Below are 23,162 nucleotides of genomic sequence, written 5' to 3'. Positions count from 1 at the left end.
AATACTACTGCTGAACTGATCATTTAGAGTCAATTCTTTAAGAAGTTTCAAAGCTCTTATTTCTATCAAAGTAGTGACAGTAACCAACAATCAGTAGTGCTAAAACATAAAATGTCTCGAGAAAGACACAGAGTCTGGCCCAAGTGACAGGAACTGGAGTACTAGAGTAAGAGCTTACTCCAAGTAATAAAATTAGAGGTTGATGTTTGGCTGCAAAACTGGCACCCGTTTCTATTTTCTTTCAGCTTCTGAGGTAGGCAAATTTCAGTAGTCTTTCTATATTCACACAACACAACCCAGAGAAGGAAAACCCTCTGAATAAAGTTCATTAAAATAACACCAGCTTTTTGTTATTTGTTCATTTTTAAATGCTACACAATCCAGTAGTTCTAAAATAATGTATTTTACATAAAGAGAGTAATAGTAATGGGCCTTTAATTATTTTTAATTCAGGATAGGACTTGAAGGAGCAGCAGGAAGCTGTAAGAAAGAGATTAGTCTCCACCACTCTAATGAAACATAAAAAAGTTTTTAATGCTATGTTTAAACCAACTGCTTAAGTGTGTTAAAAACAGCTAAAAACAATTCATGACTTAATGTGAAATTCAATCTAATCATACTACTATTCCCACCGCAGCTATGTAGCAGAGACACTGGACTGCAAAGCTAGATGACAGATCTGCAACTAAGAAAAGGATAAGAGATATATTACACTTACTGAAAGCTCAGCTATAGGAAACACAGCAGGGAGATAGAATTTATCTGAATACTGAGGAGAAAAATCTGTTCCATGTTGACATTACTTTATGTGCATAACATTCCTTCTGAAAAGGAGATGCAATTTCCTTCTGTAAAGAAGAGCGCCCTCCCAGCACTAAACCAACACTTACCAAATTAGGCAAAATATACTAACTTGTTCATTTGCATGTGCCCTATAGAGTTCATGAATGTCAAAGTCTTCCAGATTCAGATGCAACTTCTCCTTGCACAGTTCACAAGTTGTTACTGCTTCCAAAGAAGAACCTGGTGGGGAGGGGCAGGGAGAAAGTCAGTGTCAAGTTGCAACAATCTATAACATAGGGCACAATTATACAAGCATCACAAACTGTAACTAATTTTTGGCTTTATTTTGCAGGGCAAGGTTAGAAGAAAAGAAAGCCTGTAATTGGTATGTAGTGACTATCTGCTACTGTCAGAATTTAAATGCTATAGAATGTTTATTCTCTATCCAGCTCCACATATTTTGCCTCATGTTCACTCTGGACACCATACGCCTCTTACTGAAAGTCTGGCATAAAATCGCTGCTTGGGCTGTTTGAATTCTACAGTGCAATCCAAATATACACAAAAGTAATAATAAATATACTGGAATAGCTTAAAGTTATTGTCAGAGTAACATTTTGTCTTAAGGTGCTAGGTTTAAAACAAGCTGCTCCATAAGCAACAAGATGAACAAAGCACGTTTATGGTGGATTTATGTCTTGCATAGTTAAATACTTCTAATTCCTCCTACAGGCTGAGGCTTCTAATACATCCCTACTCTGATGTGGGTTCTCCAATACTGACTGAAAAAGTAAACAGATGCTAGCGCATTGCTTTGGTAAAAAGTATTCCATGGTCTTGACGTCTTCTACCGAGCCACCTATTTTTAAGTCTTAAAAATACTACAGATAACTTAGTTATAAACTGGTCAATCAATTTATTACAAAAACATTTGTACGGTATGCAATTTCTGAAGTGTTTCTTAAAAAAGTTCTATATGCACTTTGAAGTAGTTTTTTGAACAAGCAGTTTTAACTGCCTTGAACAGGAGTTAGTATCTTAAAAACAAACAAACAAACAAACAAACAAACAAAGATTTAAGTATAGTTACAACAAAAATATTTTTGGATTTTCAAATTCCTATCACTCTGCTCCAGTCACCTATAAAAGTCTTAAAAACTAGAACCACATGCACAAGGAAGGGTGGGAAAAAAACTCACCCAAACTGGTAGAGTAGCTCTAAAGCTACACTTCCGCGATGTTATATTTTGACTAACGTCTTAGTAGACAATCCCAAAAATATAATTCTCTGAATGACAAATACAGTTCTTGGAACTACTGACATGAGAAGCTGCACAGACACACAACAAGCCTGGAAGTGCCACACTGCTGTTTATCCCCAACTGCTCATTTTTCAAATAAATACCTTAATATTAGTAGGAGTAATCCTCCTAATGTAACTGGAAGTCTACCTTGCTCTAGAGTCTGCTTTACCTGAATTAATCTTGGACTGCAGCCATTTTTTCATGCACTCCTGGTGAACATACTGCAGACTTCCAGTGCATTTGCAAGGCTCTATTAAAAGGTTGTCAGAACTTGCAGAGGACATCTGACAGATTCTGCATAAGTCACCCTCTTCATCTTCAGAATCTTCTAAAAGCAAGCTGAATAGGAAGGAATATCAACAAACGTTATGATGCATTTCATGTAACTTTTAATAATGACAATTCCATTCATCAAACTGTTCTCAAACCTACATGGATTAAAACAAGTTTCTCTAAAGACAAAAGCGAGAACACAGGTGACAGAGGAATGAGTTGCCGCCTTCTCTGAAGGGAAGTTTCCTTTTAATGTCATGGTTACAGAAAACCCTCTCATGTTAAGTCAGGTACATTTTATTATCTCCAAAGAACATACTAATTTACCTCTCTTTAATTTTCTGGAGTCTTTCTGGATCTCTTGAAGGTGGTATTTTAGACTTGCCACTTTCTTGTCCATCAGACTGATTCCAGCCAGAGGGAATAATATCTACAGTTATCATAAGATTGTCAGACAGACTGCTTCCTAATGTTGGAGGCACTGCAAAGCGAAAGAGAGAACCAGGCAGAATTCCAGAACTCCTCCTACTGTGGGCTGAATCTGGTGGGGAGGCAGTAGCTGTAGGAATACCAGATACTGCAGGTGTTGGTGGTCTGCTAACAGAAGCCCGAGGAGGGCTATCTGATGCTTCAAGAGAGGCCTCCTCACCTGACTCCCTTCTTCTGAAGACATGTTGTGATCTGGCAGTTGTATCAGAGGTAGAGATCCTTGCGGATTCATCTCTTCCTTCTCTTCTTCTTCTGGAAAAGAGAGGTGTACATCTGTTCCTCAAAGATGATGATAACCAGGATCCTGTGCTCCTACTTTCAGAGTCTGGTCTGTAACTCTCCCCGTCTGAATCAGAGTTATGATTTTGTGAAACTCCTGATAAACCCCATCTTCGTCTAAGAAAACTAAATCCCTGAGAAGCTTCAGATGTCTGAAGTCCTGGAACTTCTGGAGTTGCAGCTCCATTACTGCTCGATAGAGTCGATGCTTGAACTCTTGGGACCACCGTTGACTCTTCAGAGCCTAATGATCTTGTATGCAATGAGTCTTGATTAGACCTTCGAGAGAAAAATGTAGATGACATACTAGATGCTAAACGAGATAGCAGCTGTCTGGTTGTGCGCCTCCCTTCACTGTCAGCTACAGGCTCATTCAATGACCTCTGAGAAGATAAAACCCTTTCAGAACCACTTGAGGAAGGAGTTTCATCTCTAATGGCAGTAAGAGAAAATGCTGGCTGCATGCCTCTCTGGGGAGATTCCAATTCATTTCTCCTTTGTCTTGAAGAATAGCTGGATCTTGAAGAGCTCATGTTAGAGTCTCTGTTGAAAAAAGATGGCTGATGATCAGAAGACAACTGGCGGTTCATGGATGCATTCAGCCTCAAAGTGCTTAATGAGTTCTCTTTTGGTCTTGCTCCCTCTGCATATGAAGAGGCAGGCCTCTCTTGAAGATCTGTTGTAGAAAAGCAGAGGAAAATACTATGACAAGATGTGCTCTGATTGTTACATTCCAGATGGATAACTCTAAAGGGTAAATGCAAAAGTTCAGGATTTGTGATCCTTACTCAAAATTGTTTCAAATTTGGCAGGTAGATTCCAGAGCAATGTTAGGTTTAAATTTACTTACCAGAATTCTAAAGTGGAACTGAAACCTAGACTGGTTTCAGTCTGGTAAATCCATTTGGATTTACAGCCCCAAATCTTCAAATTTTCAAGGTATGCCTCATTTTCTTATATGCAAATATGAAAATTCTGACCATCTGTCAGAAGTTACATAAGAACAGCATATGAATCAAAAATGGCAAACTATATACAATACCATTTATAATTTAAAGGTCCATTCTGCCTGTAGACTGAAAAAGACGGGTTAATCAAAATTTCAGCAATGTAGCAGACGCCAGAGCACCTGAAACAAATGCATGGATAAAGCCAAGTATATTCCCCATCTATTACAACTACCTACCCTTATTCTTCTCATCATAAGAGCATCGACAGTTGCAGTTACAAACACTACTTAAAGGTAACAAAATTATTGACTTTGGATAACAGAAATTGAATAGTACCTAAATTAGATGTGTATCTTACTGTAATAATGTTTTAAACCAAGAACTCAAAAATAAAAAGAATAGCCTAGAAATACTGTAATTCCACTGCTCCAGCCCAAAAGGGTTATCTAGCTGTTGCTTTTATCAAAGAAATGCAACAACTAAGTTAGTTCACATGTTCAGCTAGGCAACTGGTTTAAGCACAATCAGACTTAACCATTCTGGATTAGTAATCTCATCTGCTCTCCCAATTACCTTGATTACCTATAGTCAATTAGATAACCATCACCACACTGTTGTGTCCTTCCCTGCTTTTTAAGTGTATGTTTGATCAGCCAATACTTCCCAGTAGCCTGCAGGCTGAGGGAGGTGATTCTGCTCCTCTACTCTGCTCTTGTGAGACCCCACCTGGAGTACTGCGTCCAGCTCAGTACAAGAAAGACATGGACCTGTTGGAGCGGGGCCAGAGGAGGGCCATGAAAATGATAAAGGAATGGAACATCTCTTCTATAAGGAAAGGCTGAGAGAGTTGGCGTTGTTTAGCCTGGAGATGAGAAGGCTCCAGGGAGACCTGATTGCAGCCTTTCAATATATAAAAGGGACTTGTAAGAAAGAAGGGGACAGACTTTTTAATAGGGCCTGTAGCGATAGGACAAGGGGTGATGGTTTTAAACTAAAAGAGGGTAGATTCAGACCAGATATAAGGCAGAAATTTTTTATAGTGAGGATGGTGAAACACTGGAACAGGTAGCCCAGAGAGGTGGTAGATGCCCCATCCCTGGAAACATTCAAGGTCAGGTAGGAGGGGTGCCCTGAGCGACCTGATCTAGTTGAAGATGTCCATGCTCATTGTAGGGTGGTTGGACTAAGTGACCTTTAAATGTCCCTTCCAACCCAAATAATTCTATGATTCTTATAAGCATATTTTCTGTAAACATTGTGTAAGTACCTCAACACACTGAGAAGAATTCTACTGTAGCTGAACTGTAGTTAACATTACATGAAGCAGCTGAGGAGGCTAACATCAGCTAGTCTCCTTCCTCAAATGGCTAGATTTGGGGGGCATGGGGGAGAGAAGAGGGGGAAGGAGGAAGCAGCTGAAGCCCACTAACCTCATAAGAACAGAAACTTCTTCAATATTTTAACTGCTTAACAAGCATAGGTTAGATTAAGGTAGGAGGCAGAAGCTTTCTCTATGTATTCTAGAATTGAAACCTTTCATGTTTGTAGTTTTGGTGGGTGGCTTTTGGGGTTTGTTTTTTTTTTAAATGGGTTCTGCATTGCAATCACCATTTATTGTTGAAGCTGAGGTTTATGCATCTGCCAGATTCTAACTAAAGAAACGTCTGCACAGATGCCAAGCATCTGCCACATGGTTTTGATTACACAGCAGGGAACACAGTTGGGAGTTATTTTTATAGCACTTAACAGTGGCACTACTGCTAGAAGCGCAGCGTGAACAGTACAAAGCAAGGCTGTACACCCATTCATTTCTCCCATTAGGCTCTACCACATAAACTCCAACTGTCCACTTATTAAAGAAGCGTGGAGTATGATGACATTAAAACATACTCTTCTGGTAAGGCAATAATGCAGGAGGAAATCCGGAACTAGTTTTTATCTTTTCTGCTTATCTTCTATACTTGTAAAAATGTTAATTTTTTTTTTTTAAACTTCTGCATTACAAAAATACCATTAATACATCTGCAAAAGGTGGCAGATCAAGACTGGTGACAAGCTTCCCCCAACACAGCTCTAAAAGGCCACAACTCCGAACAGAAAGTGAAAATGACAGCGTGTGAGAGACTGAAAGAGTTAATGTCTCAAACATTGTGGTGGGGCAAGTTCTGCATAAGGACCAACTCTGTGTAACAACAAACCCTGGAACCACAGGTTAAAAGAAGCAGATCAGCACAGATGAGCACAGGACATCAGCAACAGCACCGACCCGTTTCCCAAAGGTTCTGAAAGCACAAACTGCGCATGACACCTTATTAGCCTAATGAGTCTGAGTGCCTGCCTGAAGGAGGGGCAAGGAGATGATAAAAGGACACAAACTGAAGCCCCACACACGCGCCCACTGGAACTGGACCCCTCGGCTGACTGGACCAATGCTGAATCCAGGACCGGTGACACCTTTCTCTTTTCTCTTCCTTTTTCTCTCCCCGTCTTGATCTCTCTTTCTTTCCTTTTTCATAATCCCTACACCTCATCCCTTTAGACATAAACCATTGACCAAGTCTGGGACTAGGAGTGGATCTAGTCACCCCTCGGCTCCTCTCATAGAAGGAGTCTAGAAAGCAAGGGAGTCCGCTCTGAACCTCTTGACTCAACAGGAGGGATCTCCTTCTTCCCTGAATGGATGTATATCGTTACCATGGGTTACACAGTTTACTGAGGTAGTTCCATGCCAATTCCTGTTGAGAGAAACCACACCACCTACTGTTAGCGCCTTCTAAGTTCAGTTTGCTTCTGCCATGAATAAAATGTTTAACTGATCATTTGGTGTCATTTCAGCTTAATTTAGACTGAGGGAATTTTGAACAAAACGTGACTCCCATGTCTGTCCAGCCCGGGTCATGACAGTGCTGAAGTCCATACTAGTCCTAGCACTTACCATGGAACAAACCTCTCACCTCATGCAAAGTACGTGTTTATTCCTTTTTATGGTAGTCTAGCAGTTTTCCCTAATAATAACTCAAGAACCTAAAGGGAAAGAGATAATACGATATGGGCATCTTCATGAAAACCCTTTCATGAGTCAAATTAATATTATATATTTACACCAATACCATTTTCTTATACTGAATGCACCTACAAGCTAGACCATTCATGTATCCTTTAATGGTTTAGCCAATGCATGGAAAGTGGCCAACCAACTTTATTTAAAAGGATACCTTAAAATTAAATAGATCTTTTGGCTTTATGTTTTGAAGAAAGTATTAAAAGAACACGCGAAGAAACTAACAGGCATGCAACCTACGGGTTTACAAGCTTTCAGCTGTACAATACATACATGTTGAAGATGAAAAGTCACTGTTTCTGTAGCTGTGATCCACCAGGTTATTAACGGACAGATCTGTCCTTCTTTCCAACTCTCTTCGCTCTCTCACCAGCTCAGTTCCAAGGGAGCCAAGCATCACTGATGAAGATCTAGGAATCCTGCTATACCTCCAAGAGGAATCTAGAAAGAAAAAGTAAATAAATCCCCTGTTTTTGTAATAATTTAAAAATCCATTAAAGCTAGTACTTATGCAGGCATTCTGGTTATACCGTATCACAGGCGAGTTTTAACAATACCATTAGGCTGATCAAGTGGCCAGCTGCCAACACAAAGTCAAGAGCAAGCAGCACTCTGCTGATGCTGACGCTTACTTAATCTTGCAGTGAGTTAGTTCTGAAAGCTAAACCAGAAAAAAGTAGTAATACTTTTGTGAAGAGTCAGACCCATTAACACTCGTACAGGACAGGAGGAGGAAGAGAAATAGTATCTTGCTTTCTAATGGTAGCTAGTTATTAAATAGGCTTCAGAACATGGCAAAATAGCAGCTTGAGACTTAGTAAATGCTGCCATTTTAATGATGCTTCTTAAACGCTCCTAAAATTCATTTTCCAGAAAGACAGATGAAGCTTAAATGCAGCTTAGACACAACTTTAAGAACAATGACTAATACTGTTCTTGCTCATATTGAAGAGTAAAACACTTCAGTTCAAAAAGGGATCTTGTTTTTTGCTAACAGCTCCAACAACTAAATAGGGAACTGTACATACTTCAGCTGTCAAAAAAACTTGTTCCAAAAAAAGTGTTCTTCAACGGCTCTGAATAATCCACCTTGATTTTGTTTTACTGCTAACTCACAAATCCAAATTTAAGGACTGTGCTGGTTTTGGCTGGGACAGAGTTAATTTTCTTCCCAGTAGCTAGCATGGGGCTATGTTTCAGATTTGTGCTGAAAACAGTGTTGATAACACAGTGATGTTTTCGTTACTGCTAAGCAGTGCTTATACAGAGTCAAGGCCTTTTCTGCTTCTCACACCACCCCACCAGGAGTAGGCTAGGGATGCACAAGAAGTTGGGAGGGAACACAGCCAGGACAGCTGATCCCAACTGACCCAAGGGATATTCCATACCATATGAAGTCATGCTCAGCATATAAAGATGGGCAAAGAAAGAGGCGGGACACACACACACACACACACACATTCAGAGTGATGGTGTTTGTCTTCCAAAGTCACCGTTAGGCATGATGGAGCCCTGCTTTCCCGGAGATGGCTGAACACCTGCCTGCCGATGGGAAGTGGTGAATGAATTCCTCATTTTGCTTTGCCTGTGTGCGTGGCTTTTCCTTTAACTATTAAACTGTCTTTATCTCAGCCCACAAGTTTTCTCACTTTTACTCTTCTGATCCTCTCCGCCATCCCACCAGGGCAGGAGGAGGTGAGGAGCAAGGGGCAGGGAGTGAGCAAGCGGCTGTGCAGGGCTTAGTTGCCAGCTGGGGTTAAACCACAACACAGTGTGATGACCAACCAATCTAGAAACGGAAAGACAGATAGTCCTACACCATAATGAGAAACGTTAACGGTGGTCATTCTATTAACAGAGTAAGAAAACATCAACAATACCGGGTTTTGAGCAAGAATTTATTAACTTTTATTTGGATGGCTGTGTGGTTCCATAAGGGTACATAAAGAGAACGCTGATGCATACTCACAAGGGTAATCTGAATGGATCTAATGGTCTGTTTCAAAACATTCCAAAAATATTTTCAATATAAGTTTTTGACTGTTATTTCCTGACCCTTAGACTTCCATTAGCATATTGCTTAACTTACATCTACCCAAGTATCATATACTTATTTACAGCTTTAATGAAAATCTCAGTTCTTCCTGAAAGAGCTCCTAGTGTAGAATGTTTCTTTTTGCCTGGCCTATATAATGAGTTGAGGCCCTGCTTCAAAAGAACTCTTTCTTCCCTGACCCCTAACAACAGTGCTCTAGCCATGACACTGTGCTTCTTGGAACACAGAGCCAAGTAGGTAATGACTTCCTTTCTGCTGTCCCTGGCACACGTAGGTTTACCAGCACAATTTGACTCATGAAATAACAGCAGCTGCACTCATTCTCTCCTTGAAATCTTAACCAATTAAGACATATTTGAACCACGAAGTTCAGCTTTACTGCAAATAGAATAGGTACAGGTAGTAATTTTGAAACGGCGTAAAGTACAATTGGGTTTTCAAAAGACCACGTTAACAGCATTCTCAGTATTTTGGATACTGCTATCGGTGTGAACATACTCTTCTGTTAAGCATAGGTTTTTAATATTTAAGAATAATAAAAGCATAATATTTCAAAGCAAGTCTTTTAAAACTTGATAAAACCCAATCTTACTACTCAGACAATTCTCATGCAACTCAGCTGTAGTAATCAACCTCTCACCTGAAAAGGCAGTCAAGCCATTACTTCTCACAGAAGAGGTAGATGTACAAGACAGCTTAGGTCTCTTTGAATCACTATCTCGCTGCTGGCTATGCAGTCTTGAATATGCTCCCTGAGTTCTCTCAGAGTCACCATAACACCCAGATGTAAAATGAGAGGAAGAAGATGTAGACTGAAATAACATTAAAAAAAAATTACAGACACAGTATTTCAGATGTACTTACACTGAACAAAAGTGTACATAATGTAAGACTTACAAAAATAGTAAGGAATAACTTTAAGATGCAAAGCTTTTTTATTTAAAAATAACGTAGGATTTATGCTTGTGCTCTTGATCAGTACTCCCAGGTTTACTCAAGACAATCCCACAAAAAAAGCTGCTTTCTACTACAATCAGCATTATTTTTCCTTTATAGATAGATGTGGCTTACAGGGGAAAAAGATATTCCTGACTTGTAAGATGCTATAAACATGACCAAATATAGCTTTACAGGTCTCCAAGGAAACATAATTTTGCTCTCCAGAAATGGCCAAAACTGATCAGCTTCATTGTTTTACTTAACAGTTTAACTAATCCAGCTTATTTTTTACCAGTCTGATATACTTGGCTAAGGAGTCAGTTCTAGCTTCTACTAAGCTGTTTAGACCAGATATACTCTGATTACATCAAGCTCAACTGCAACTGAAACAGTTCAGAGTAAAGAATGGGAATAAAACAATTTTAGCAGTGTACAGCACTGACATAAAACAGTTTTCAGAAACTAGTACTAAAAAAAATAAATTAAACAAATACAAACTGGGATAGCCTATAAAGCTCTTAGTCTGGTTACTTGCAGCCAAGGCATTCATTTTCTATTTGAAATGTTCCGATTTTATTTTTTGATACATAACAAAACTTGAGCTCAATCAAAAAGCTCAGTTGAGCTGTTTATCCTCCCAGAAAGTATCTACAACCAAGATCCTTTAAGGATCAACCAAATTAGAGTAGATGTTATAGTTGTGGTTTACTTTTGTTATGTTTTTTAGTAAGCTTAGGCCACTACTTTTTACTCTTTAAAACTAAGAAGTATCCAAGTATTTCTCTTATCCCATCATAAAAGCCAGATGGGGAGACACAGCAACTAACATCACAAACGAAGGACAAAGCCAGGTTAATTTCCCTCATGAATCATCTATTTAACATGTAACTTATCTTTTAATCAGTTGCTATTTGATAAGTGGAAGTTTCAGAGTGTGTCCTGCAATGTTCTCTTGCACTAGAACTTAATTTAAGAGAAAAATTAAACTTACTGGGGAAAAAAAGGTGTCATTTTCAAAACTCTACAGCACCAACTTAACTAGATACGTAGGCCACTTATAACCAGACTCCGTTTCCATGTCAACTATACGTAGAGACACCTACCATGACTTCCCCTGAAGGCCAGCATCTCCGCACTACTTCCCACCCCCCGCCCCATCTCAAACCCTCTTCACCTTTAAGTCACAGTAACAAAACAAACACCTATCTAAGGTGCGAGCAGTCTCAAGTACCCAAACATCTTTCAGTTTGAAAGTGACCAGAATTTTCACTTGTTCACTATCTTCCTGCCAAGCATCTTCAGAGTTTTCTGCTTTTTCCATCTTAGTATTTCTACTGCAATTGGAAGTGTTTTATTGTCATTCTACGGTGCATAAGCACGTCAAAGCAGCAAACTACTTTGTTTTTGGAGTTATGAAGGCACATTCTGGAGCCCAGTTAAGACAAGCTGTTAAGGCCTGAGCCTTGGATCTCAGTCAGGTGACAGTTCAGCCTCCATTTTCTTTCACAGTATGTTGTAAGCAGCATGTAAGTAAGCACAGTCAGACTATGAACTGCTCCTCCACAACTAAGTTTTCTAAAGCGGGTCTCCAAAACCATGAACTTTGTGTTAACTCACAAAGCTGGTACCATCCAAAAAACACACCCCCTAGAAATACCTGATGGAACAAGCTGAGTATAAACGGTATTAATTTTGCCATCCATAGGACTATAACATGTATGAGATTCTAATCACCCTCTCCTTTTTTCTTCTTAAATGGATACTTGCAAAGGCACTCTCATTTCAAATTTATTTCTTAACTATTAGTAAAACTAATATAATTATTATTTTCATCCTCCAAATAACACCACTATCTTCTTGCTTTCCCTCCATCTTGACTTAATAAGATCTATTTATCTAGAAACATTACAGTGAGCCCCTACTGGCAGCTTTTCAAATTGGTAAAGCTAAGGTAAAATCCTGATTTTTGTTTGTTTGTTTAAAGTATTACATATTAATAATTCTCACCAATCTGCTTCTGCTTCCCAAAAATCTTCCAGAATGTGGATGATCAAGTGTCCCTGAGTAGCGAGTTGGAGAGGATGTTGTAAGCTTCCAAGGAGTTTCATGGGTGTCTCTTTCTCCAATTCCCCAGTCTCTACTGGAACTATTCAATACACTGGATTCCTGAAGAACAACATGCTTATCATATGCATCTTGTAACTCAAAATGAACTCAGTATCTGATCTGAATATTGAAAATACAGGGAAGTGAAGGTACTAACAAATCTGGAAACCTTTCATGAGAAACCTCAAGGGATACCCAAGAAGAAACGAAACAGGCTTAAGAGAGAACCACTGCCAAAAGCAAAGATTTTTTTTAATTACTTTCTAGCAATTATCAGCTCCTTTATCTGTCCTCTCATTTGACCGTGGACAATAAAAAGTTGAAGTGTAAGTCTTTTGAGGCATTACCCCAACTTAAGATCCACCAGCAACAGGGCAGAATTAAGGACCTCACTTTCAAGCGTTAAGTAAAAAAACCCACACACGTAGATAAAGTCTCCATGACAGCAAAAGCGGCTTTTTGGCCACTAAAGCAAGCCAGCTGTCTTGTCCTGGTCATCAGTTTTAATACAGGAAAGAGTGGGTGCAAAGGGGGGGGTGAGGGGGGCAGTGCAGGGAAAGAAGAAAAATCATGTTTTGGGCCTACTAGCAAATAATTATTTTTACATAAGGAGCATGACCTGTTCTAGTAAAATAGAGGGGACAACAAATGTCAACCATGTCATCAAGTTATTATTCCTTTAAAAAAAAATACCACACTGCTGCAAATTACACAGTATCTTCTCTTGAGTCTTAAACACTTCCCTTTTACCACTGCTTAAGTTTTTTATTTCTCTGCAGTCTATTCCGATAATCCATCATTGTGCTATTGGTAGGGAAGGCTTGGAAATTAGTCATTATTAATTCCAATTACATTTCATGCAAGCAGCAAAAATGTATTTCCATTTTTCACTACAAAATTGAAACTTTTGTGTCTCTAAGTTTCTTATAAATCACTAGCATTGAAGACCACCATAAAACAGTAAACAGCACTGGGTACAAAACCACTTTGGGCTTAAGAAATAACGTAAATCGTTTTAGTAGCCCATTTCAGGCACAGTGCAAAGATACTGAATCCACAGCTTGACATGCATAACAGACTGTCTGGCAGAACAGCCCTGCAAATACACATTGTTTGCTGCATTACTTCAGAACAAAGTGCTCAAATTATTTTAAGTCTGATGTCTGCAGGGCAATGACTGTAACTGTTCTTTTGGTGTTTTCTCTTCCAAGACACAGGAGCTCTAATCTTTACCGTGGCTACACAGGCAAGCTTCTAATAATGAAACTGGGAACTGTTTAACATGCAAATCTGTCTATCTTTAAGAGAACCTAAGGCATGAGGTTCTACGCTACTACTTTCACTGAATTTCAATGAGTAGATGATAATTAAGGAAAGACATTGCAATTTAATTTGCTCCACAGAATAATCGTTGAAATTAGTAGAATTAATAGAAATAACAGAAATACAACCATTTTATTACAGCTAAGCAGGTTTTGTAAATGATTATTTATGCACTCTCTTTCTATGAGCTATTAATACTACAACTACAGTAGTTTCTGTCACTATTTCTTTAAAGTTGTAGTATTAGGATTTAAAAAGCTGAAGAAATATTCATGTTCATCATTCTGACAAGCAAAATTAAACCTGAAAATAAAGTATCAGGCAGTAAGTTTCCTAATATTTCAAAGTCTTAGTAAGATTCATCAGGTTTTGAAATTATTTCATCTATGGATACTCTCTGCCCCTGAGGGCAAGACTACACAACATTAAGATAAAGGCAAAGCTCTCTTAGTTAATATGAGCCATACCTGCAGACGTAACTGATCTTGAAATACTTGCCTTTCCTTTTTCTCCAGCTGTTAGACTCTGAAGATCTGAGAATTTAATCTCATTTTAAGTGTCTGGATCACCACAGTAAACACCTTAATCCAAGAACAACCCACTCACACTAGCACAGCACTGAAAGCCAGTTCATGGAACTACACCATCTACCATTCTAATGCCAACACAGCTTTTGGTAGCTGTGGCATCTCTGCACTGCACTCATTTCTTTGAAAGATGTCCCAAGGCCAAAATAGAAAGAAAAAAAGCAACATACTGGATATCAAAAAAGTGGCTTTAAGAGAAAGTAGACGATCAGGCATGATGTCAGGAAAGCTCAACCTAATTGCTATATCTGAAACTAAAAAAAGATTTCAGTTTGCTTTCTTCCTTCGGTTCAGCTTAGGACTATTTCATATCCTTTGTCACAACTTAACAATTAAAGCATTACACAAGGTGTTCTATTTTTGGTGTCCGTTTTCAGTAGCAGAAAAATGTGATCGGGAAAACATTAAAAACAATTGTATACACCACACTTGACCCTATCACTCCATTAAAAAACAAAATCCAAACTTCCACTTCATTTCTCACAAAACGGTTAACAATGCTGTATCATAAAGCATAGGAAATTTTTTTCTCCTACTGTTACACTGATTCGATTTTTGTATTGTGAGTCACCTAGAAACAACGCTATGTCACACACATCAGATTAGTTTGCAATTAACCTGCTTGTTATGCCTCCTCAGATGAGCAGAGGCTACTACCCAGACTGATCTCAAAAGTGTATGACATAAAAGAATTCGCACCTATATGAAAAAAAAAAAAAGGGGGAAAGAACAAACCCACCCGATAGAAACCTACCTACCTTTTTTTTTTTTTTTTTTTTTTTTAGCCCTAGTCAAAACCAAATACTGGAAGTTTGAATGCTCTGTCTCCAAAAGTTTTTGAGTTAAGCCATAATAAAGTATGGTCTCTAGCTGCAGAAATGAATTTATACTAAAAAGCCAAGTCTCCAAGTTCCCTTTCCTCTAAATACCCAAAGCCCTACTGATAGTCATACATTTTTTCTTCTAAATGACAAATATTTTAAATTATTTGGAACTGAAGTAGCTCTTAATATTTTAAGGCAGGCTTCTGAATGGATTAACAAAGCAAAAAGGCCTGCCCATTCCATTCCTGACTGGACTTAAGCTTATTTAAAATATGTGTTTCTTCTTGCCCCAGCCACTCGTAATTTTAACCTGCAAGCAATAATGGAATTTGATCCTAACAGCTCTGTAAGTACCAAAGGTTAGTCAAGAGAGGGAGCTTCCCTGTACTTTCATCACTAAACACTTGTCTTGTGTAACAAGCTCTCAGACTACCTTCTATGAATTGGAGTGGAAAGAAGGGATACATCATCATCTTCTATACAATTATTTTCCCCTCTGTTCTAACTGCAAAGTGTTATAAAGATCATTGCTCAGATTAGAAGCACTTTGCTCAACAGGAAATAGTCAAAAGATAATATATAGTGCAGTGAACACACTGCAGTTCATGTAATAAATGAAATAGTGTACATAACTCTCTTGTGTTATAATTTCATAACAGCAGTAACACATCTAACTTCACAGCACCAGTTCAGCTCAAGACTCATCTTCTGATCAACAGCTTTTAGTGTGATATGTAGAGTGTGTGAGTCAATAAATCCCTACAACTATCTGATTTGGTTTGGATCCTAACACTATCTGATTTGGTTTTACTGAGCAGACAGCCAGTGAAGAATGTGCACTATATGAACTAATGAACACATACATGCTAGATGTGGCAAATATAATGCATATACATGTAACTGTGCTAAAAATAATTAATGCTCTATTACTTGTAAAACTGTTTCTGGAAAAGGCATTATATAATACAATGTCCCAGATAGTTTGTCAGCAGGGACCAAATTCAAAACCATTTTATCAAAAAATATGAACATTTAATCATGGAGTTAAGTTCTACAATTTCGAAGACCACGATGGGCTTACATTTCTGGGCCCAAAATTGAGGTGAGAACTGCTGACAGTAGCAGAAACAAAATAACAAGAGAATTGAGCCAAACAGCGATCTGTTGTGTCCAAGTGCCCAAAATAATTTCTGAAGCAGTTTAATCTCTACTTCCCATAACACTTTCAAAGTGAAAGTACCTGCAGTGCGACTTCTTATTCTTGAGCATGGCTCCCTTCCCCCACAAAAGCAATTTGGTTAGTGTAAAATGTTGCATGTGAAACAGCAGAGCCTTTATCCCAGTCCTGTCTATCACACACAAAGGTTAGCTGTATTAACATACTGACATGACAGTATGATGTAAGCCTAAAGGTCCTCTTCTTACCTTCACAAAATGCAAAGAAAGTAGGTGCTGCAGAGCACTACAGCCTACTGTCAACTCTTATAACCGCAACATATTCCTGTACTTTTTGCATCATCCACACATGAAGTGTAAAATCCTATACACATCAAAATTCAAACAAAATCCTCACCTCTCCTCAACAGAAAACCCCACTTACCCAGGATTAAAACTACAGCGACTAGTGCCAAAACAGATCCATAGTATCAGGATGCCCTTCATTCACCTAACAGCTGATTTTTAAAGGTGCAGCTAGAAACAAAGCAGGTAAAGATGGCAAACCTAGAACTACCAGTTCACACTGCAGAATACTGTCATTGGCCTGGTTATTAAATCCTTGCATTTTAGAATTAATCTTGGGTTTTGTTCACAAATGCGGGGCTCTGGGTAGGACTTTTCCTTTTATTTCCATGCCCCCCCCTGCCCCCTTTTTTTTGTTTTAGTCTGGGTTTTAGGGCTTTTCTGGGTGGAAAACAGACATTAAATTAATTTATACTACACAGAAAGAGACAAAACACATTACCTGGTATCCAGATTCTAATCTCCGTGAAGATTCTCTTGCGCTGTATGCACCAGCTAAACTGTTTCCAGTCAATGTTCTAGATCCTAGCGACGAGCTGGAGGCCTGAACAGATATCCTTCGAGGAATTCGTGAGGGTTTTGACTCCATTCTTTTTATCCTGTATAAGGACACACAGATCATTTTTTCTTTTAGAAGCAGGGACCTACATGCAGAACATGCACAAGTCATTCTGAGTACATCATAAACATGACTCGCACATACAAATATTTACACAGTGCTTTGGTCTGACTGTGCATCAGCAAGAGAGTTCTTACCCTAGTTTTTATAACCTCTTCTTTAGATCTCCTCCCATTGCATGTTAGAAAACTAAAAAAAAAAAAAACAAACCCTTTTTGCTTTTTCTTATTATTATATTAGAATATATTATTGATATTATATTACAAGTGGGACTCCCTTAAGAACTCTGCACCACTAGTGTTAACACAAAATGAGCCAGGACTGAGGGAAAGAATCCTCAGATTTCCTAAATTCTTATTTTACTTGTTTGTTAATGAACTGCATCTCAACACTTGCAGAAACTACACTAAGACTTATTCTTCAGGGTCAAAACTATGGAACTTCACCCTCCTGCGGAAAAAAAAAAAATACAGTTGCGGTCTACCCACCTCAAAGATATATTTAACTTCTCCAAAGACAACTCCCATGAAAATTAATGTATACAAAAGAGTACATGCTGGCTCACAGGTATATATAAATTTACCTTGGAGTCACTGGGTGTTTATTTGGTCTCTTGGTATTTCTAGGCATTTCAAAAGAAATGCTGGTGCCTTTTCTGCATGAGACGTGATCCTGCAGTCATTCCTGTCCTTGAAAGGACATCTTGACTTAACGTTGCTCAAAAGCTCCAGATAGCTAGCTAACTGGTTTGCTAACATTCACAGATTCTCCCTCCTCAGGATGGTAGAGACAGAATCAGACCACAAAAGGTAGCTCTTAAATAAAAAATTTAAGAGAACTGCAGTATACTCAGTGGTGTGGTGTGGTGTGGTAAGAGTAGCATGATAACTAACAACCCTAAAACAGATACCTGAAAACTCCACTGGTACAAGGTGATTTGCAAAAGTGGTACAATCAGGTTTTTTTAACCACTTTTAATTCTGGCCTAACCTTCTGAGAATGGGAATAAGCCATATCAGAAAAAAAAAAATTATCAATCAGTAAAGTACGTTTTTTTCCACACATCAGCCATACTCATCAGTAACACAGTCTGTGAAAAGCTGCTGCATCAATCCTGACGTACCTCATGTGTGGCTGCAGTTTCAAGTTGAGTTCACATACTCAGGACTTTTAGTCTTAGCTGGAAGTCATGCTGCATTACACATTCTACCTGGTACAAGCTACTTTGTACAGAACTCCATTGACCAAATAGTTGGACAGCTGAGGTTAATTTCCTTAACGGAAGGTTTTTTAACCACTGTTCTGGTGCACATACCGTTGCTAGCTTTACAACACAGGTCACAACATAAAGTAGCCTAAATGCTTAATCTTTCAAGTAGGACTCTTTTTTTTTTGTTTGTTTTTTAAATTTGGAAAAAAAAAATTGTAACATAAAGCATACCAAATTTAAGTGAATGTTTACGTTCGTGTACGAAAGAGCTACTGGGTTGTATTATGGAGATGCACACCAGCTTCTAAACCATGCTTCAGACATTAGCAACCCATTTGCTTTTGCCAGAGACATCACCAGTTAAACAAGATCAGTTCAGGAACCTGAAATTCTCACTTGTCTAACTTTGGATTAGGAACACGGAATCATGAATTTGTTAAATTTCCCAGATCACATTTAAACCCCTAAGTAAGTATCGAGCAGTTGTATGCAATTCTCAAAGTTTTAAATACAGCTCTATCAATAAGAATGCTCTAAGCAGTGTTCCAAAGTACAGAACAACACTGTCAGTCATGGAAGTTTAAAAGAAATTCAGTAAGGACAAACCTAATAATCTAAGCTACACCACTTAGCGGATCGTTTGTGCAATAAAATGTAACAATCACATTTCTTTGTATTTGTAACATTAGATAAGACATTGTAAAGATGGTTAATTCAAGCTTTAGAGTAAGCTGCCATAATGTGCACTGCAAGTTTAGTACTTGTCTGAAGCTGCACTGAGTGTGAAAAAGTAACTGTTCAAGTTGCAAACTGTGAAGCTAAATTAATGTTACAGTAATACAGACTAGAGCATATGCTGAACAGGACAGCTGTAGGTCTTGATGAGATCTGACATCCAAAGGACTGTTTATCTACCTTTTACCCTGATACAAAATATAAGGGACAAACACACAGAACAATGGATCCAATTCTGTACTATTAAGTACTTGACAAAGAGCACCAGCATTATCCCTTTCATTAGGGATCATTCTGTTTCTGGATCACTTTGCTTCAGGTAGGTGTGGAACCAGATGAATTAAATAACATAGATAAAAGTCAGACATAGACATATGTAGAATACACAAAGGTTGTAAAAGAAGGAATGGAAGCTTCTACTGGTAGAAATTAATGTCCAGATGAACAGGGGGAATAGACAGAAGTGTAAGAAGTTATAAGAACTTCAAGACTAAATTAGAGATCTTCTAATACTAATAAAATTGCTTATGCTCCATCCACAGAACAGACAAAAGAGCATTCAGATCAGAAAGGACAGGGTGGAAGACTGTGGACACCAGAGCCAACTATCTCTAGAAGCTGAAATGGAGTCTAAGATTAGCAAATTGCTTCTACAAACATACATAAAAAGACACAGGATTAATTTTCTCCTCCAGTGGTAACCCCAAGAGGACAATGCTATCAATCAGCTTTATCTTGTAAATTAGCACAGGTTGTGATTTCAACCTGAATATGTCAGGATGATACTATCTATATAATATTTTCTTTCTCAAAGTAATCTTGCAGAAAGTATACACAAAAAATGTGTTAAAACAAGATACAGGCAGCACATTAGAAAATGCAAAATTTCATATGTCAGTTTATGCATATACATTATGATTAATTTCTTTAATACAACCATGTATTTTTTCTGCAGTCCTGGCCTCAGCCAGCAAACAAGAAGGATCTGCTATAACGATGAATCAGAGCTGTGTAACAACAGGCATTTGACAAGAGGAACCCTGCCTTGTTTGATACAGAGGTGGAAAGGTACTGAAGAAAAAGCCTTATGGTCTAGGCAAAGAACTTCTGCTTGAGGAAACTGCATTTTATCTCTGCTTTTCAACAAAGATTCAGTGACATGAAGCATGTAAGCCAGATTAATCATATTTTAAAAACCACTACACAAGAGGTCTTCAATTTCTGGGCATCCATCATAAAATCTGCTTGGAATCCAACTTGCAGAAATCATGAAAGCACATATCTGCAACCGAAGTCAATGGTGCCATGACTTGAATATATTAGATAGATTAGCTACTAGGCATCTCAACTTTGGTAATCAATACTAGTAAGAAGTCTTCTGGGGTTTTTGGGTGGTGGTTTTTTGGTGGTGGGTTTTTTTTGTTTGGTTGGGTTTTTTTGTCCAGAGTTCTTTGAAAACCATTTTAAGCACTGTACCTTGGAAGCTTGAGAAGCAACCATCTTCATAGTTGGCTTGAATACACACAATACACGTATAAGACACATGCTGATCATGGTAACACAATGAGGTGGTCAAGGTGAACATGCTAAGCTATCACAGAACACAGGACAGAGCAAGACAGTGGTCTCACAATAAAAAAAAAAAATTGTATTATTAAAGCCACAATAATACTTGTCTGCAAGGGGAATATCATGTTTTTAGAGGATATTTCAGAATGAGAATGGTTCCCCTTTACAGTATCAGCATCTTAAGGGTTTTTTTGAATGAGCACAAAGACACTCAAATTAAAACCTCAAACATTTTGTTTACCCATACAGGAATTCAACAAATCCCAAGTGGTAATTAACATGCTGTAATGAGTTCTATAATGACAAAGTAGTCACCTCAATTTACACAGAAGGTAGTGAGGCCAAAAAATAGCTAAATGACTTATCTGAGGAATTAAAAAAAAAAATTAAAAAAAAAAGTCTAAGTTGTGTTGCAGTTTGAACTGATTTAAAAGCTTGTTGTTGCCACAAAGAAAAGGAACACCTTACTCAACTATGACCCCTGCCGTGTCCTTCGTTGAGCAACCTAAACACACAATCCTGGCAAAACACACTTCGGGCTTCTCCATCATTTTGACACTATTCATGCTAGTATCCAACAACAGAGAAATGAGAAAGGGAACAGCAGGGTGAGAAGCACTCTTGTCATCAAAACAACGTATTTCATCAGCTCATGCCATGTTACACAACTTAGCAATCAAAACCTCAAGGAAAAATCTGGAAACAACTCTTGTGTCTCCTGGAATAAGGAATATATATGATGCCTCTCAAGACTTGGTAAGAAACCAAGTTCTGGAATCAAACTTTAAAGTTGTACCTGGGAAACAGATGACCAGCTTTTAACGGCAGGTGGGAGTTGAACAGCCTATTTTGAGTACACAGCTCAAATGTCCTGCCCTTCTTGATTTGTCATCTCTCCAACTACATTACAAAAGATCAACTAGACCTAACATAGCCACGGATAGAGGTAACAAGAGATGAAAGATCCAAGAGGTCTTTGCAGGAAAGCAGTGTAATCTCAAAAGGTAAAAATAACACAAAGAGCAAATATTTCAAATAAAAACTTCTCACTCCTCCTCTCTTCTGCCCTGACCCCCTCTACTGAAAAATGAGGGGCAGTCTGAGATAGTCATGTATGTCCACCAGTATGGGAAGCCTTTACTAGCTTCCACGTTTTCTACTAACAGCTTAAAGCACTCTTGTACCCTCAATCAGGGCGAAGCACACACTCCACTCCCAGCTCCCAAGTTCAAGTTTTCTACCTTGGAACTAGGTGGTGACACTTCCACCTAACTCTCGAGCTTTTGTGTCTACAGGTTTTTGTACGGTTCGGTATACAACTGTTCACGAGACTTTCTCCCGAGAAACTTGTGATCACGTGCCTTCTCCAGTGTTTACTCACAATCACGTCTTTACGACAAACAAGATGGAGTTCAGGGACAATTTTCTCACTCTGCGCAATTCTTTGTTCGGGGTATTTTCTCAACCTTCAATCGAGGAAGGCTGACAAAAAAACCCAGCAGCCTCTCGGGAGTCCCGCGAGCAAGAAAAACATTTACGAATGCCGATCCTCTGCCTACGCTGCCATGACGCTGGGCTGTGCCCCCAGACCGGAGCCAGCAGGCCCCAGGCAGCGGGTGCTAGGCAGAGCCGCTGAAGAGAGCACTTAGGCTCCTCGCCAGGCTCCAAGGGAGAGGCCCAGCCGGCCCGGCTTCGGACGGCCGCACCCCTGCTGCGCCCGCGCTCCCAGCCAAGGCCGAACTGGGGCCGGCGCCAGGCTGAAGGGCAGCGCCGATCGCCCTGCCCCGACCCCGCAGGGCAGAGGCTCCTCGGAGGGAGGAAAGGAACGGGGTGGGGGGACAGAGGGTGTCGCACAGCTCCGCTGCCAGAGAAGGCGCGGAGGCCTCCGGCCGTCCGCGCTGCTTCGCAGAGAGGAGGGCGGAGGAGCCAGGCGCCAGCCCCGAGACAAAATGGTTCCCCCCAGCCCTGGCGCGGAGCCGCCGGCCCCGGCCCCACACGCCGCGGCGAGCTGGGCCGTACAGGGACATCTTCCCCTCCTCGGCACCGTAAGCGGCCTGTACTCACTCTCGCGGCACAACCCTCACGCCGAAGACATTCAGGGGCTGAGGATCCACCGGAGGGGCCAAGTCGGGCCGGGCCCACGGGCTGCCACGCCAAGGCGGCCGCCTCTCCCTGCAACACAATGGCGACAGCCCGGAGCCCGCACGACTGTCGATCACCACCCACGCCCCGCCCATGCCCCGCTCTCGCGAGGACTGCGGCGGGGGTTGCCGGGGGGAGGGGAGCCGAGGCGGCGGTTGTGGCTGTTCACTTCAGCTGTTGGAGGTTAAAATTAAATTACGGCGCTCCGCAAAAGGAAGGCGATCTGAAAAATCCTCGCATTGAAGACAGAATTCCTTTTCTTTTTGTGGGGAAACGCCCCGAAAGCCACGGTTTGAATCGACTTTCAAGTTCAGCGTTCAGCCTTAAAATTGCAAGCAGAGGTGTTGAGTTTTCTCCCTGTGCTGCACGCTCTTCCTCGTTTTAGTATTGTT

At 39.7% G+C, this 23,162-nt stretch overlaps 1 protein-coding gene across 6 annotated transcripts in view; it reads right to left on the bottom strand.

Moving 5' to 3' along the window:
* Positions 1-22,877, bottom strand: part of MARCHF7 (membrane associated ring-CH-type finger 7) — a 28,135-nt gene extending 5,258 nt beyond the window's left edge. For 3 of the 6 annotated variants that reach the window (XM_030016806.2, XM_030016805.2, XM_041124140.1), the window contains exons 1-8: positions 22,693-22,877; positions 16,938-17,094; positions 12,142-12,300; positions 9,836-10,007; positions 7,413-7,580; positions 2,688-3,804; positions 2,257-2,426; positions 914-1,023 (exon numbers count right to left, since the gene is read on the bottom strand). In XM_030016806.2, the coding sequence (XP_029872666.2) occupies positions 914-1,023; positions 2,257-2,426; positions 2,688-3,804; positions 7,413-7,580; positions 9,836-10,007; positions 12,142-12,300; positions 16,938-17,094; positions 22,693-22,865 (2,226 nt within the window). In that variant the 5' untranslated portion in view covers positions 22,866-22,877. Of the gene's footprint in view, positions 1-890; positions 1,024-2,256; positions 2,427-2,687; positions 3,805-7,412; positions 7,581-9,835; positions 10,008-12,141; positions 12,301-16,937; positions 17,095-22,692 lie in introns of all 6 variants that reach the window. The other 3 variants (XR_003923786.2, XR_003923787.2, XM_030016807.2) reach the window with 2 other exon arrangements.
* Between the last annotated feature and the right edge of the window lie 285 nt (positions 22,878-23,162).

This window comes from Aquila chrysaetos, chromosome 6 (assembly GCF_900496995.4).
Source record: "Aquila chrysaetos chrysaetos chromosome 6, bAquChr1.4, whole genome shotgun sequence".
Lineage (NCBI taxonomy): Eukaryota > Metazoa > Chordata > Aves > Accipitriformes > Accipitridae > Aquila > Aquila chrysaetos.
Note: the sequence above shows the minus strand (reverse complement) of the source record. Positions and strands in the feature narration are given on the sequence as shown.